Genomic DNA, 17,647 nt, shown 5'->3' on the forward strand with positions numbered 1-17,647 from the left:
CTATATAATTTATTATTAAACCAATTTCTTTGTGAACTCGAGATTATCTTCTGACTAACCAGTACAATTGCTTGATCTGGTCTGGTTTTTGTCTAACACGATGTTTCGAATTCAGTTTACCATCGAGATGTTTGGGGAGGTATTGTGTAGTCGGCAAATGTTCCATAATGCTGCCAAGATACTATCCTGGGGAACTCAGGATAAAATAGGAGAAGAAACAGGCACCTACTGCTGAAGTAATAAATACAATCGCCCAAACTGCAAGAAGGCTTGGCTTCTATAATATGGTACGCCTGGATGAGAGGAAATATTACATTCTGCGACAAAAATTTAACACAGATTTTTTATTTTGGCTCTTAACTAAAATATTTGTTTAGTTCTTAGGTTCTACGATTTATGTTAACGTTATAGAGACAGATTTGTCACTTGGACCTCGTGACAAAACTATAGCACAGTTAATTTTTTTTAACAATAAGGAACTGAACAATATTTATAATATTTATTTTAGTAATAAAGGTACATATTACTATCTTTTTCATATCATCAATCAATCTCTTCGGCAGTGTTTGATATGAGTTTTTAACATAATTTTGTACTTATTTACTGTTTTTATAATTTTAACTTACCTCAACAATTTTCAATAATATTCCTACAGATCAGATTATTTTAAGCCGCAGACAGTTGTATTATGGAAGTATTATATGTTGGTTATATACAATGTTTTGCCCTCTTTGATCATCTCTTCAGATTACCACGACTCATTGGACGATTCATTATGTTAATGAAGAAGTCTCCATTCATGATTACTCAGAAATTTTCTAATCACCCGGTTAATGGTGTCCACTTCTAAGTCTCATGTTCGTGGAGTTCATGGATATCTTTATTTCGGAAGTAGTACTGGACGTTCTGTAACTGTTGAATTATATTCAGATTGCACTTCTTGGATTTCTTTTAATACGGAAATACCTTACTGCATGTTGACGGTATAGAATTTCTTCCAAATAACCATAACATTCTCGTCTTTTTTCTTCTTCAGGTGAGCTTTTTTTTGATGGGGCGAAATCTGGTAAATAGAAGCTATATATATATATATATATATATATATGTATAGATATATATATATATATATATATATATATACATATATATATATATATATATATATATATATACATATATATATATATATATATATATATATATATATACATATATATATATATATATATATATATATATATACATATATATATATATATATATATACATATATATATATATATATATATATATATATATATATATATACATATATATATATATATATATATATATATATATATACATATATATATATATATATATATATATACATATATATATATATATATATATATATATATATATATATATGTATAGATATATATATGAATGCACTAGTATTGATAATATCTATAACAGACAATGACAATGGTGTTTAATGAAATGATGGTTTTACATTCAAAATATTTGAAAAAATATCGCTTCATTTTCTCCGGTGTTCCTTTACGTTTTATAGAAATAATCGCTTAAAAGTTTCTGATTTTCATGTCATTCCGAAGTCCCAAAATAGCTAAGTTTTTAGGTTTTGTTCAAGACCAGAACATTATCCATGACGTTTAACGTGACCGAGTAGCAATAACATTATTTACCGTTTTGCTCTAGTAACAGAAAATAAAATACAATTAAATTGAACCATATAAAATTAGAATTAGCAATAAAATCTATTAAAATAACATATATGTCGAAGCCGCGGACAATAAAATAAACGGTAATGCTCACGCAAACTTTTAGTATCCGGCACAGGAAATGTTAAAAAGCGTTATTAAATCCTAACGAACGGGACATCGTTTCTTATGGGTGGTATAATGGAATGATTTTATAACCACATTCGGAGGGATTCATGCAGAAAAAATGTTGGGTTTCGGATATATCAGATGATTAGTCAAGTATAGGTTGGGCTTTCTGTTATGCCGAATTATTTTTATAATGCAATTGAAACTGTGGCTATAAATATTTTCTGATAGTTGATTAAATCATAGTTAATAGCTGATAGTTGATGCCGTTCCTAGATAAGGGTATGAAAAGAGAGTTAAACCATTCATTGAGCCATATTTTAACTTCTTCGAAATCGGCCAAATGCTGCTCTGTAACCGTGTAGGTCATTCGAAAACATGGTAGTCGGATGGAGCCAGGTCTGGAGAGTTCGACAGGTATATTAAAAGTTCTCATGTAAGTAATATCACTTCTTTGATTGGTTTTGTTGTATGAGATGGTATCACGTCTTAGAACTCTCTACCGACATGCGATAAATATTCACTGTATCTTGATGTTTCAACAGTACATAATATACCACACGAACCTGGCTCCAGACACAGAATAGTCTTGCGACCAAAACGATCTGGCCTTAACATACGGTCATATTATAATAACTAAAATGCAATTACCCACATACCTGGTAAATATTTTTACTTACCGTTTTACTATTTAAGACTAACTTTCAATTAATTATAGAAAAGTTTTTTAGAGATATTATCTTTCATATAATTTTCTGTGGTTTAAAATAATATAATTTTTAAATAGAAGATACTATAAAATAGTTGAATGTCGACAAATTAATAGTGTTATTCTATTGTCAATTATATAGTCCAAATATGATATTTGATTAGATTGGGTTATGATACTCTAAAATGTGAAACAGTTTTAATCTTTACGTCTATCGTAACATTCTTATCATTTCCCTTTTAATTGTTCATTCCATCAATCCAAAACCAACACCACAAAGCTATTCTGTTGTGATACAATGACTTTTCTAACAAACTCCGAAGCTGACAGTTCTATTTGTTGATATAAGTTCCTAGAAATGTTTGGTTCAAAATAAAGAAATATTGTGTTTTGCTGGATGTATCCCGGTTTTCATCCATAGTTAATTAAACATTTACCATCTTCATGACTTCTTATATTTGCTTCTCGCCATACGAGTAGAACTTATGGTTTTGGTAATTTTTTGATAATATGGTTATAGCTATTTCTACTAATAATACAAGGAAATTTTGATAGGTTTTTTTGCTGTCTTTGATAGATATTATTTCAATTAAAAGCTGTTAATAATTTTTGTAAGTTTTTTTGGTCCATTGCTGCAATAAGTTGGTCTAACATTACTCAGCATGTTGAGTGTAATGTATTACTTTTTATCATCTTAAGAATTAGATATTAATTTGATCTAAATTTCTTCTGGTAACATGAAATACTTAGAATTTATCTTCTCAGAGAGACAGATTGGTTTGTATCGATTAACAACACAACAGGCAATTTAGAATCTTCTAAGAGAGAAATATCATTGTTTGAATTGTTGTGAAAGGATAATTTCCATCTGTGTGGTACAATGGTTTTATCTCTGGTAGACCGAAAAGTTTGAGGATTCGAAACTGCAAGAGCTATTGGATCCAACCAAAAAACAATTGGTAGAAGCGTTAAATGGGACCCAAGAAACGATTAGCAACTAATTATGAACAATTGGGAAAATCCAAATGATGAGAAGGAAGGGTGCCACATCAACAAATGGAAAATCGAAAAATCGTCAGTGAAATGCTACTTCAAATGCATTATCCGAAGTCATTTCTCAGTTAAACAGTTTTTTTTGGGATGGTATCCATAAATTATCCATAAATCTCACCTAAAAGATGAGCAGTATGTATAGAAACAAATTCTTATTTGATTTTTTTATTTCGAAAAACCTGTAATGACTTTCGGGTATACTCGGTAGTTCTTGATCAGCTGACGTAGCCTGCACTTGCTTTAGAAGGCAGGATATAAATATACACTCTATTTTTAAATAACAAATATTACTGTTGAAGCCAGACAGTCAGTTAATAACCATTATCAGTGTTATTATCTACATTACCATTATTATTCAACCTGTTCAGAAAAACATAAAAAAATCACAAAATACAGAGTTACCTGACAATTTTATTACCTTAACTGTCATTGCCTGGATACTTCCCCCCGACAGACTTATTATCTAGTAATATACCATTAAGTTAACACTGAACTAATAGTGATATTTTTTCCAGGTATAAAATTATCAACATAAATGGTGAAAGTCCACGACGATTCTCCCGCACCGATGGCGGAGTCTGCGCCTGCAACAACCTCCTCGTCCATACCTTCTACCTCTACGATAACTCACTATGTACCGCTTCGAAAACCGCGTCACCACAAGTCGAATCACCATCACTCCTACAAGAACCAAACCCACTTCTGCACCGACCCCTTCACCTCGATCAACCCTGTTCACGTGCACAACGTCCACAGTCCCCCCTTTCACTACTTCATACATCACCATCACTGTCCGTTTCCCCCACCCCAATGCGCGGAAATGTGCAACGGAGGCGTGATCAGTTTAAATGGCGAAGGCGCGTCGCGAACGAACGGGGGCGTGGCCACGAACGGCGCGACCAATGGCACGCCCGCGAAGTTCTACTTCGGGCCGGGCTTCGAGCCTCAGAGGGCGGGGTTTTACGGCACGCCCGGACCATCCGCATCCGGGGCACGGACGAGAGAAGAGTACGTGGTGTACCTTCACGTTAATCCGGGAGTTACCATCAGTTTGACGATGGGAGATGGCAGCGTTGAAGTTTTGAGAGGTCAGTAAAATATTATTTTTACTTTATATTGAAATAAAGTTACTATAAATTAATGATGAAGCCCAATATGTTTCACTATCCTAAAGTGCCTTAAACTATAATAAATAAAGATGTTCATTATGGGTTGAACGTTTCTTTCAAGAAGTATAGTTTAAAATGAAGGAAGGTCTTGGAACATAATAAATAATACTGTAATAAATAATCACCATGTGGTGGACATTCGAGCACAATTTGTAAAGTTGATCATATTTCTCACATACCAAACTAAAGAAAATAAGATAATAATAAGATAATAAGATTAAAAATGATATGTTAATTATATTAAAACTTGTTTTGACAATATTTTCAATAAAAGATCAGAGATATATTTGATATATATCATTAATTACTGTAACAAATATCTGTATATTAAAATACATGCAAACTGTCTTAAGAACTAACACTCACTAACCTATTTTAAACAGTTTACATTCAAAATTTACCAACTTCCAATGCTTTAATACAATATATGAAATAGTTTCTCACGCTAAACGATAGGCTTATCTAAAAAAGGCGTTAAGGAAAGTTCAAAGATCAACAGAATAGCAATCGCCAGTAATAAATGAATCATTTCGTAAAAAATGCGGCGGTCGAGCAATCTATGTGACGACACATAAGTGGCAACATACATAAATATATCATTTGCGACCGAGGTTTCTTGCCATCTAACTTTATTACGTTTCTTAATAGTTTTACGGGCGTATTTTCCAGTGCAGAATGTGACAATAGAATGATCGGCCATTGATTTAAATACAAAGATGGAAAATCAGGTCGAAAAAATAACTATCGCAACGAAGAATTTCTAAAGATTCCGTTTATCTTTGATTTATTGTCGACGTATTACTCCACAGTTCATTTCGAACTAACGATTAGATCGATAAAAATGTATAGTTTATATATATATATATATATATATATATATATATATATATATATATATATATATATATATATATATATATATATATATATTTAACGTGGGCTCCGAACTACGGTCCTCGGCATTAAGTCTACCGACTGGCAAATGACCAACTCAGAAATCATCCCAAAAGACAACCGGTCTTAATCTGCCTGGACACTGGCGTGATTGAGATCATTTTCCTTGTCGGATTTTACACTCTTGCCTAGGACAATCACAAATATAAAACAATTATAAACATAAATTTACGACCATGCCCCAACAGGATTCGAACCCGCGACTATCGCAACAGTAGGTGAACCGTACTGTCATATTTATCACTGCGCCAACCAATCCAGCGATAGATAGTTTTACTCTCTGTCTAGAACGCATGATACAGAGTAGTGGTAACTCATATAGTAATAGTTAGATTATAAAAAAGAATAGTATTTATCGTTTATATAATAAACAAAGTTCAAGAATGTATCCCCTGATGGAGAGAGTCATTAATTAAGGAATTAAGTACTAATCTATGGTAAATGAATATAAACTATATTGCTATTATTGGTCTGTTCTCAGATTTCAATTTCTGAGCTAAAATCTTTAGGAAATAAAGCAGTGGAATTTCGGGTGCTAGCGGAAAGATTTCAAATTATTCAATATATTAGAAAAGGTTTTCCTTGGAAGTTTGAAAATTGAGGAAAAAATATATATGGCTTGTAATTTTGTACTAATTATATGTTGTTTTATTGACTTTCTATAATATAGTTTTTAATAATAATATATTCGAAGGACCAATTTTTATAGTGATTATAGATTTTGATCATACTTTTAGAAGCTAGTAACTTCGTAGGACAAATGTTTGATTCTTTATGACTGCTCAGCATTCAACATTGTGAGATACACTTCGTTCGGTTTGCATTTTAACCGATTTCAAAAAAGTAGGAAGTTCTATGTTCGAGTGTGTATTTTTTTTATGTATGTTCGCCGATTTCTCCGTCAATATGGACGGATTTTCAAAATTATTATTTTATTTGATTGAGTACACTTCCGAGGTACTCCCTTTACAACCAAGCCAGGATATGATGGGGGAAAGGGGGGGAATAGAGGGAAAACCCCAAATTTCAAAAGCACGTACAAAGTTTTCACATATTTTTGATCTAAAATAATCAGATATTGGTGAATAATTTTGTTGCTGAGCTGATATAACGGAAGACTGAAAGTCGTTCAGTGCTAAAGCCGTTCAGTTTAAGCCGTGTAGAGATTAGAGTATTCAGCACACACGCGGAGGTCGCGGGTTCGATTCTCGGCGGTGGCAACGACTTTTTGTTGTTATTCTGGTTTGGTTAAAACGTTTGTCAAGTCACTTGATACGTCGAAGCGTTCGTTATTTTCAATCATTGTTTCTTTATTCCTATTTTTGCTCAGACGGGCTACATCTTTACTTGATCTACTCATTGTAATGCTTAATAAAATAACTGGGTAATTTATTGAGTAAGTATCTAACACTAAGAAGAGTAAAATAAAAAAAATTAAATAAGGAACTCACTAAAAATTAAAGAAATAATCAAACTTATGTTGTAATCATTGTAATAACTAAATAAACATAAACAAAAACCTTATTTAACCTATCTACTACACGTATTTTATATTCTACTACATACACACAATTCAGCTTAATACCTACCTAAATCTATTTATCTATTCACAATATTATTTTAACTACTACTAACTGATCAGTTTTAAGATTGTTCGAAAGGAACAAAGGTTTCAGAACTTGAAGGTTATATTCAGCCATCAATGAGACATTAACTTCAGTGATTGCTAATCTGTGATAACAATGAAAATGGATACTGTCGAGAAATTTCAAATATATTAATTATTTTGTGCTTATATTTTGATTTAATAAAAAAGGTATTAATAATTAGGTATTAGTCTCTCTTTAGCTATTAGTATTGCAGATACCGTTCTAAAGTTGTGGTCTAGAGCACTAATATACATTTTTATGTTTTGTATAGATATAAGAATTATCACTATGTATACAATTATGAACATTATATAACAAATGAAACAATCCAATTTTAAAAATATTGTAGCAAGAAAAATTATAGTTAGATAGCAGTGGTTGCAGATCGCTGAAATATTCTAAGCATATCCCACAATCGTTATAGATTTGATTATATTTTTGTGCAGTAGATGTAAAAGTGTAAAGAATCAAATAGAGTCGAAACCCTCAGTGTATTAGAGGGTAATTTAAGTAGATTTCAGTGGTTCTTATAAGTATAAGTAGATGGATGTGAAAGCTGAGTTCATTAAGCATTCAATATACAGTGCTTTAACTGTAATTTGAACTCGAATTTACATTATCAAATATTAGTCATATCCATTCCAACAAATAATTACAACATGTATCGTATTTATGAAAATCTGGGTAGCGTTGTAGAATTTTATTTAACAATATCATAAACACATTCTTGAGCAATTACGAATCTGCAAAATAAAAAGGTGTCAGTCTCGGAAACTGTTATAGCGTCGATTATATAGTAAACAGTTAATTCATAGTAACAGTGGGAACCTGATGTATTTCATTGTGCATGAAAAATGTTGAGATTATAACATTATTTTATAATTTGAATATAATAATTTTCATGATTATAAATTAAGAAAAAGAAAGAATGATGTAACTTGATGATCCCAAAATATTACGACGAATAACAATATCGGTTATATAAATAAGAGATAATATAGAAATACTATCGACTCTGGTATTTTCAGCTGCAGGCTTCAGAAATATAAAAATGATGAAGAAAGTTGGTGCAGAGTTTATTATCTTTCAAACAACCACGAAACCCTCCTTAAAAAACTAGATATATTTTTAAGAGATCTTCACAAGACTACAAACGATGATGTTATTAAATAGTTGCCAACGTTGAAGAATACATTGTGTGAGGTAGACTTCTTTTACCTGGGACTAAACTAAACATGCGACTTACATGTTGTGTTCTAAAGTTATGTCACATGACACACCAACTATAATCTGTAATAATTTCCCTTTAACTATTAATTATACTTACTATTAATCATCTCCATATTCATATTAAAACAAAGAATAAGCTTTAAGAATATGGCTTCCCAGAAATAATCAGAATTTAGCTCGTAAATTGGCATTTTCAATCGAACATAAATTTATGATGCTATCAGAAACCCATTAATATTAATACGGGATTATGTTGATGCCCAAGTTTATAGGAAATGGGAGAGGCAAAGATATACACCTATTATTATCATAGAACTAATTACATAGCCAATGCCACTGTTTTGTAGTATTGAATTTTTCATTGAAGTTAACATTCCCGTAATTTATTAATTGATTTTCTAATGGTATCTGCGTCTGTGTCTGAGATTATTATTACTAGTGACAAATTCACAGGAAGTGCCTTGACATTTTATTCATTTTAGGTATGTTTATTTCAGGCAAATAAATTTAAGTTAATTAAGCTGGGCGAAGCGACGATTCTCGGTTTGCTGATTTTGTAAAAAAATTAATGTGGTTTACACTATTCTGAGACAATGAACGGTTATGGACCAATTAGCAGAATAACGGAAATATATACTATACAAAAATTGTCACGAAAATTCGTAAACATCAAGGGCATATTTTGAAAAGTTAATTGCCATCACAGTAGGTCATATCAACTTTACTAGCTTCACTCTTACTTGGACTATTCATTGTAATACTTAAAAAACTGCGTAATTTATCGAGTAAATATCTAATACTAAAAGGAGAAAAATAAAATATTTCTAACCGAAATTGAACCGACTTCAAAAAATAAGGTTTTTCTTTATTTTTATTTAGTTGTTACAACGATTTTTATGTGCATATTTTATTTTAAAACGTTTTTTTGTGTTAAATATCCAATTCATATATTTTTCTTTTCACTGAGTTACTTATTTATTTTGGAAGTCCATTAAATTTTTTTCTTAAAAATATTTTTAACGTTATACTTCACTGAGTGAAGAAGGTTTAATATATTTATGAATCCTAGCAATATATTGACCGAAACTTAAGTTTCTAAAAACTGTGGAATAAGAATAATGGGTCTACTAACAGTAAGACAAGGATATCTTATATTGTTGTTTTATAAGGGTCTAGAAGGATTTCATAAATAATTTTATCATAGCAGGATCATAATTGGATATCTTACCATATTTCAGAAATAAAAGGAATAATCCGAAGCAATGTAAATATAAAGCAATACATTCATATTATTATTGCAAACTTTTTGGTCAGCTTAAAAGCTTTTTACGAAGCAAAAATACAATATTTCATAAGAACAACGCCCACTTTCACATAGCACTGAAAAACATCATGATAGTTGCTATATTTTTTTGAAATAAACAGATAATAGCAACTGTAGACGATTATTTCACAAATATACTGGATTTTCGTTTAATAAACGTAAGAAAAGTACGGAACAAGTATATTAAAACCTTACTGAATAGCTTAGTATTATTCCATAAAATAGAATCCACCAATTTCTCTTACATAATAATCAATATTTCGAAATAATACTCTCGACTCATTGTATATTCTTTCAACGTGAGTGCAGAATGCCGGCCAAGGGATTCAACTTACAGTAAAATGAAAATTATTTATTCAATAATTTAATTCATTAAAAACAAGAACTAAACAGTAAAATGTGAAAATGCAGTAATATAATCAAAACATTTTGACTTGACATCTTGCATCCCATTCAACACAACTCAAACACTAGATTATATAAAAATTCCATAAAAATGTAAATGTAGCTCTATCTAAACTGCCAGCAGTAACACCCCTTAAGGTTCATAATCCTTACAAATGGTGTTCTCATTTTCTTCGTCGAGACAGTTTTACCCGCTCGGGCAGTTATTTTTAGACGTTAAAAAATTGTACACCCGATAATGCCGCTGCAATAGTTTGGGACGTTCAAGAATAAAGCGAATTTAACGATGAATTCAGTTTTATATAAGACTAGCGACCCGCCCCGGCTTCGCACGGGTGCAATGCTGATACTAAATTAAATACACTACAGAAAAAATATGAACGTTGTATATAAAAACATAGCGGCCCGCTCCGACTTTGCACGGGCATAAAATATATATGCCTATGTCACTCAATGAAAACATGATTAAAATCGATCCAGTATTTTTGGTTCATTCATTACTGCCCTTGGCCTGCACGCATTAAATTTGGAGTAAAACAATTCCTCTTCCCCTATACTTACTATGAAGATTTCCTGCTATCTTTGGAATATCTAAATTCATACAATTTTTATTACATTATACATTTTTAAACGCAAATTTTAAATTTGTAATATCTCCGAAAATATTTGTTTAATTTACATGCTGTAAGGAACCATATTGATCTATATTAATTGCACACTGTATTTAAGGTACTTAATTCGATAAGGATTAATGCCGTATTGCTTAAAATAGCTTCGTAAATAAGCCATTTTCTCACGTAAAAAGTAAACAATAAAAATGGTTAATGTGGGTTATCCCTAAAAGATAAACATATACCATCGCGGACTTTTTTGTAGACCTTTTTATGGTGTACAATACTGTAGTACATTAATTTGATCTAACTCGTAGGGTTAGGCAGCGTTTTTGCTAATTGCTAAATAAGCCTAAAAAAATAGGTTAATTTACGACATCACGTTAGAAACCTCTAAAATTAGCAATGTTGCCTTAGTATATTATGCATGTATTATACATATAAACCTTCCTCTTGAATCACTCTATCTATTGAAAAAAACCGCATCAAAATCCGTTGCGTAGTTTTAAAGATTTAAGCGCACATAGGGATATAGGGACAGAAAAGGCGACTTTGTTTTATACTATGTAGTGATTTTTCTATACTGGTTCAGATATAACATTTTCGGAATTTATCTTCTAAATTAGTTAAACATTTTGTTAAACATTTTGCAAGTACTCTAAAACTAATGACCACTTTTGGTGATTTAACAATTTTTCTCTATTTGGAACGCCTTTCAATAACATTAAATCAAACGAATTCTTAAATAAAATGTGTTATTTCCAAAATGTTACCATTTTTATTTACCTCCTGCGCCTATTCACCTACTACTATATGTATTTCCGACATTTAATATATTAATCACCATAATTTTTTTAAGTATATAAAGATATATGTACGCATGCGCCAAACTCGGATTATTATCTGTTTTAAAATTAAATGGAGCTCAATATGCGCATGCGCCACATCCGGAGATGAATGTGGAGTAATTGCAATCGGTTCCTAGTATGACGTCAAAACAAACGATCGTAGATAATAAAATCAGTGGGATGTGGGCGTTAGTGAATTACACCGAAGCTAGACGTTTTTCTATCTGCATCTTATAAACACGAACGTTAAACGTTTTTATATGGCTGGTTATTTTTCTTGGGTAGTAATTTACGTGGAATTCTTAAGGCGTTTATTGATCTTTTGCGGGGAAACATTATCTGCTACTTAGGCCGGTTAATTGGTTTGCGAACTCAGTTTTATTACCCTGGACCGATTCTTAGTTAGCCTAGATTTGTGTATTTGAAAGTATCGGATCATTAACATCATGGCAGAGTGATAATTTCAACTCCTTGCGTTTGTAGTTTTACAAAAAAAAACAAATGTCGATATTTATTCTATCACAGATGTTTTATTTTCTTTATTTGGTTGAAAAGGAAATAACAATAATTTATAATTTATCACAAATGTTGGGTGTAGTGCTAATAATGTTTTGTAGGGTCGTTGCTATCTTTATAATAGGCCCAGGAAAAATCCATTAGCGTTGGGAACTATCGACTGAAAACAATCGAAACAGTCGATAGTGGCAAAACAGTCGAAGCAGTGAATAATCAAAAAACTAGTGAATGAAAATAGTAATAACTATGGCACGGTTCGACTGTTTTTTTCAATTCGTGATGTCAGACGAAGATGTAGGAATCCTTTTCTGTACACATTGTGAAAGAGGAAAGGACGAAGAAAATTGCTTGGAGCCGTTAATTTTATATTTGCTTATATTTTCCAACGGTAGTATAAGCGGGACGAAGACGTACATTTTCCTTCACGTACTAACTTTAAAAACGAAAAGGAAAAAAATAATTACTGAATACTATTAACATGCAATTTACTATTTCATTTTAAACGAAATAGAATTACTTTTATATTTGAATGTTCTGTGGATCTGTAATAAGAAATGGAATCTTTCTATGGAATGGAATAATAACCCACAAATGTTTTATCGTATTTTAATATTTTAATTGCTACTTTTAAATAGTGTACTATAATAAATACAGAAAATACAATAGGACTTAAAAAAATCTAGAAACTAAAGATTTACAATAACGATAATTGCTAAATAAAAATTAAATATATACCTATTCCTAGAAAAAAAACTAATCCATAACATAATCAAAAATGATCGCACAATAACTACTAGAGCTTTTTTAAATAAAGTAAATGCTTTGTTTATTATTGAACGGAAATATTTTTTACAAAAATCGAGAGTGTTATCGAAAGATTACCTATTATTGCCATAAAAACAGTCAAAAGTATTTTACTATTTATCATTCACACGTCTAAACTTAGCATACAATCCTTGATGATTGATTTTCCCAGGGCAGTGTCCGGAAATTCGTCATCAAGCCAAGTTTTTGCTTCAACTGTATGTTTCCCCTTCAAAAAGCAATATTTTATGGTAAAAAAATTTAAAAAGTACATAAACAATCCCTTAGAATTAATTCATATCCTTGACATAAAAGCATCACCTCTTATTTTGATTTTCTTGTCAATCGTTTGGAAACCTCAACTTCAGATGCTTATGTGATCGTCACGTAATCAACTACAATTCATTTGTTACAAGAAAACGGAAATAATTTACCGCAGGGAAATAGTAACTAAATAAACATAAACAAAAACCTTATTTAATCTGCCTACTACTCGTATTTTATATTCTACTACATACACACAATTCAGCTTAATACCTACCTAAATTTATTTATCTATTCACAATATTATTTTAACTACTACTAACTGATCAGTTTGAAGATTGTTTGAAAGGAATAAAGCTTTCAGAACTTGAAGATTATATTCAGCCATCAATGAGACATTAACTTCAGTGATTGCTAATCCGTGATAACAATGAAAATGGATACTGTCGAAAAATTTCAAATATATTTATTATTTTGTGCTTTTATTTTGATTTAATAAAAAAGGTATTAGGTATTAGTCTCTCTTTTGCTATTAATATTGCAGATACCGTTCTAAATTTGTAGTCTAGAGCACTAATATACATTTTTATGCTTTGTATAGATATAAGAATTATCACTATGTGACATGTGACAGCTGAGTTCATTAAGCATACTATATACTGTGCCTTAACCATCATTTAAACTCGAATTTACATTATCAAATATTAGTCATATCCATTCCAACAAATAGTTACAACATGTATCTTATTTATGAAAATCTGGGTAGCGTTGTAGAATTTTATTCAACAATAACACATTCTTGAGCAATTACAAATCTGCAAAATAAAAAGGTGTCAGTCTCGGAAACTGTCATAGCGTCGATTATATAGTAAACAGTTAATTCATAGTAACAGTGTGAACCTGATGTATTCCACTGTGCATGAAAAATTGAGATGTACATATTCCTTCAAGTATTAACTTTAAAAAAGAAAAGGAAAAAAATAATTACTGAATACTATTAACATGCAATTTACTATTTCATTTTAAACGAAGTAGAATTACTTTTATATTTGAATGTTCTATGGATCTGTAATAAGAAATGGAATCTTTCTATGGAATGGAATAATAACCCACAAATGGTTTATCGTATTTTAATATGTTAATTGCTACTTTTAAATAGTATACTATAATAAATACAGAAAATACAATAGGACTTAAAGAAAATCTAAAAACTAAAGATTTACAATAACCATTATTGCTAAATAAAAATTAAATATATACCTATTCTTAAAAAAAACTAATCCATAACATAATTAAAAATGATCGCACAATAACTACTAGAGCTTTTTTAAATAAAGTAAATGCTTTGTTTATTATTGAACGGAAATATTTTTTACAAAAATCGAGAGTGTTATCGAAAGATTACCTATTATTGCCATAAAAACCGTCAAAAGTATTTTACTATTTAACATTCACACGTCTAAACTTAGCATACCAATCCTTGATGGTTGATTTTCCTGGGGCAGTGTCCTGAAATTCGGCATCAAGCCAAGTTTTTGCTTCAACTGTATGTTTTCCCTTCAAAAAGCAATATTTTATGGTAAAAAAATGTAAAAAGAATTAGAATTAATTCACATCCTTGACATAAAAGCATCACCTCTTATTTTGATTTTCTTGTCAATCATTTGGAAACCTCAACTTCAGATGCTTATGTGATCGTCACGTAATCAACTACAATTCATTTGTTACAAGAAAACGGAAATAATTTACCACAGCGAAATAGTCATTAATCCGATTCCCCGTAATTGTCAGATACCTTTCATTAGTTGTTTAATTAACCGTGTTTATTAAGATTAATCCCGTTTATTCCACACTATAATTATGTAGATTCCCAGCACTCTCGGGAGGATTATCTGAAGATGGCGTTTTTCGATACCGGCGGTAAAACAGCAACATCCTTTGTCTTCTGGGATCGTACGTTTCCGATAATTCCGCCTTAATTTTATTGTGTTCCGATCGCGGAGACTGTACATAATTGAGCGGTCAACATATTACCTTGAATGTACCCGGCAACGTTTCCATTCACTCTTTCTGGTAGGTTATTTTTGTTTATTGTGCCTGAACTGGCGCTGTTAACCTTTTTATTCGCTAAAGGTAATGATAATGTAGCCGTTGATTCGTGCTTGTTTTTTTTTCTTTTACTAGAATGACCAGCTAGAACCAAATGGTCATCGGCTGATGTCGCTTCAGGTTCGGGATATGATTGTTTTGCGGGCGACAGAAACCCTGGGTTACGACTGGGACTGTCGTAGTTTGTTTACTACCGGGATTTGTGGACGGGTAGGGATTTTATTAAGGTCTTATTGTGTTCTAAGGTTCCTATGGAGAACCTCACACTGAGTATGTTTTTTGTATATATGTTTTTTTATAACATCTTTATTAGATACGCTTAGTACAATCTTAATTATTATTATTACAATTAATTTATTACTACTTTTTCCATGTGCTTGGATTAGTTAACAAACAAGGCGAGTACGAGAAAATACATCAGTATGTATTCCTCAATTATAAAATTATAATTATTTATTAATTATTAACTTATAGCTATAGTTTACACTAATAATACACACTAAATGTTCACACAAGTTCGTATGGCTTTGTTCGTTTAAGTCTCCTGACATCCTGCGCGCTGTCCAGCAGTTGTATTGCTTCCACGTTAGAATGATTTAGTAATCTTCTTTCGTGTTTCAAGGCGAAATCCTGCACAACTTCGCAAATCCATTTGATTTCCAGGTCATTATGCAGTTGTTCATTGGTTACATAGCGATAGGTATTGGTAATCAATGGAAGAATCTTGTTTTGACAGCGCTGTATGACTAACTGATTTGAATATTTAGTGCAAGCCCATATTTGCACCCCATAGGTCCAAATTGGCTTTATAATTGTATTATAGATCAACCTCTTTGATTTTAGATCAAGTTGGGAGTATCTTCCGACTAACCAGTATAGTTGTTTTATTTTGGTTCTAATGTGTTTTGCTTTTTGTCTAACGTGATGCTTCCAATTTAATCTACCGTCAAGATGGATTCCAAGGTGTTTTGCTGATTCTGCTTGAGAAATCGGGCATCCATTGAGTGGTATAATTAAGTTTTTATTATTTCGCCTTAATGCAAAATTAACGTGGACAGATTTGGGGCTATTAAGTTGAATTTTCTAATCTTTTGTCCATTTGTAGATTTTGTTGACTGCCACTTGCACTTTTTCTATTACCCTAGGCAGAGATATATCTGCCTAGGGTAATAGAATAATTGCCATAATAACTGTATCATCAGCAAAGGTTCCAAGAAGTGTTTCTTTTGTTGTTGGAATGTCAGCAGTGTAGAGCAGATACAGGAGAGGTCCTAAGACGCTACCTTGTGGAACTCCAGCCGAGATATTTTTAAATGTCGAGAACACCTTTTCGTGCGATACTCTAAATTTTCTTCCGAAACACTGAGTATGTTTATGAAATTTTTCGCAAACGGGATGCCTGATTCGAGGTGTGTGTTAACGTTCCTCATAAACCATGGGGCTCTGAGTAACGCACGGACTTTTTTTGGATTGGAACACTTGGAGTAGTTCAAGCTGTCTCTCCGAGACATACCTGTACCACTCCCGTGCTCCATTGATGCAGATTGGACGGACTAGCATTTTATACAGCGTCGCTTTCTGTGGGATTAGGAGTTTGCTTTTTCTGCAGAATAGAGAAAATAGTAGGCTGTACCCGTCATTTCCTTTGCTAATGGCGTGCTGGATTGGGACAGATCATTGGAATCGGCGGTCGAACTGGAGACCGAGGTATGAGACTTTCTGGAGCCATGGGTCAGTAACCGGTTGTGAAGAAAGCGGTATCATCTGCGTAAAATTCTGTGTGGGAAAGTTCGTAGAGCGGGAAATCAGCCATTTAAAGATTGAATAGGGCTGGAGCTAATGGAACGCCTTGCGGGTCTCCTGCGGAGATTTGTTTACGAAAGGAGACTGCGTCACCGATCGTCACCTGAAAGGGCCTACCATCCAAGTATGAATCTATCAGGGATTTTAGGTCATTCGGTAGACCATGGTGCCATACTTGGTCAAAAGCTTTGGTGACATCTAACAGTATGGCTCCTGTTTTTCGACCTTTTATCATTGCCTGGTGGATGGTTGCTGCGACGCAGGCAGCTTGAAGAGGGCATGAATGTTTAGCACGGAAACCGAATTGTTCGTTCGGGATTATGTGATGTGCGTCTGTGAAATCGTTTAATACGTTTAATATCGC

At 32.0% G+C, this 17,647-nt stretch overlaps 1 protein-coding gene and 1 long non-coding RNA gene across 2 annotated transcripts in view; both read left to right on the top strand.

Moving 5' to 3' along the window:
• mtgo (miles to go) overlaps positions 1-17,647 on the top strand; it is a 302,612-nt gene that overhangs the window by 16,485 nt on the left and 268,480 nt on the right. Inside the window, exon 2 of the mRNA XM_076397618.1 lies at positions 4,113-4,685. Coding sequence (XP_076253733.1) covers positions 4,133-4,685 — 553 coding nt within the window. The 5' untranslated portion in view covers positions 4,113-4,132. The remainder of the gene's footprint in view (positions 1-4,112; positions 4,686-17,647) is intronic.
• LOC143192345 (uncharacterized) lies at positions 12,237-14,670 on the top strand. The gene is made up of 2 exons (XR_013004756.1): positions 12,237-13,167; positions 13,721-14,670. It is a non-coding gene; the product is annotated as an uncharacterized LOC143192345 (long non-coding RNA).

Source organism: Rhynchophorus ferrugineus, unplaced genomic scaffold, assembly GCF_030347505.1.
Source record: "Rhynchophorus ferrugineus isolate W39M unplaced genomic scaffold, kcgeb_rfMv2 rfM3, whole genome shotgun sequence".
Classification (NCBI taxonomy): domain Eukaryota; kingdom Metazoa; phylum Arthropoda; class Insecta; order Coleoptera; family Curculionidae; genus Rhynchophorus; species Rhynchophorus ferrugineus.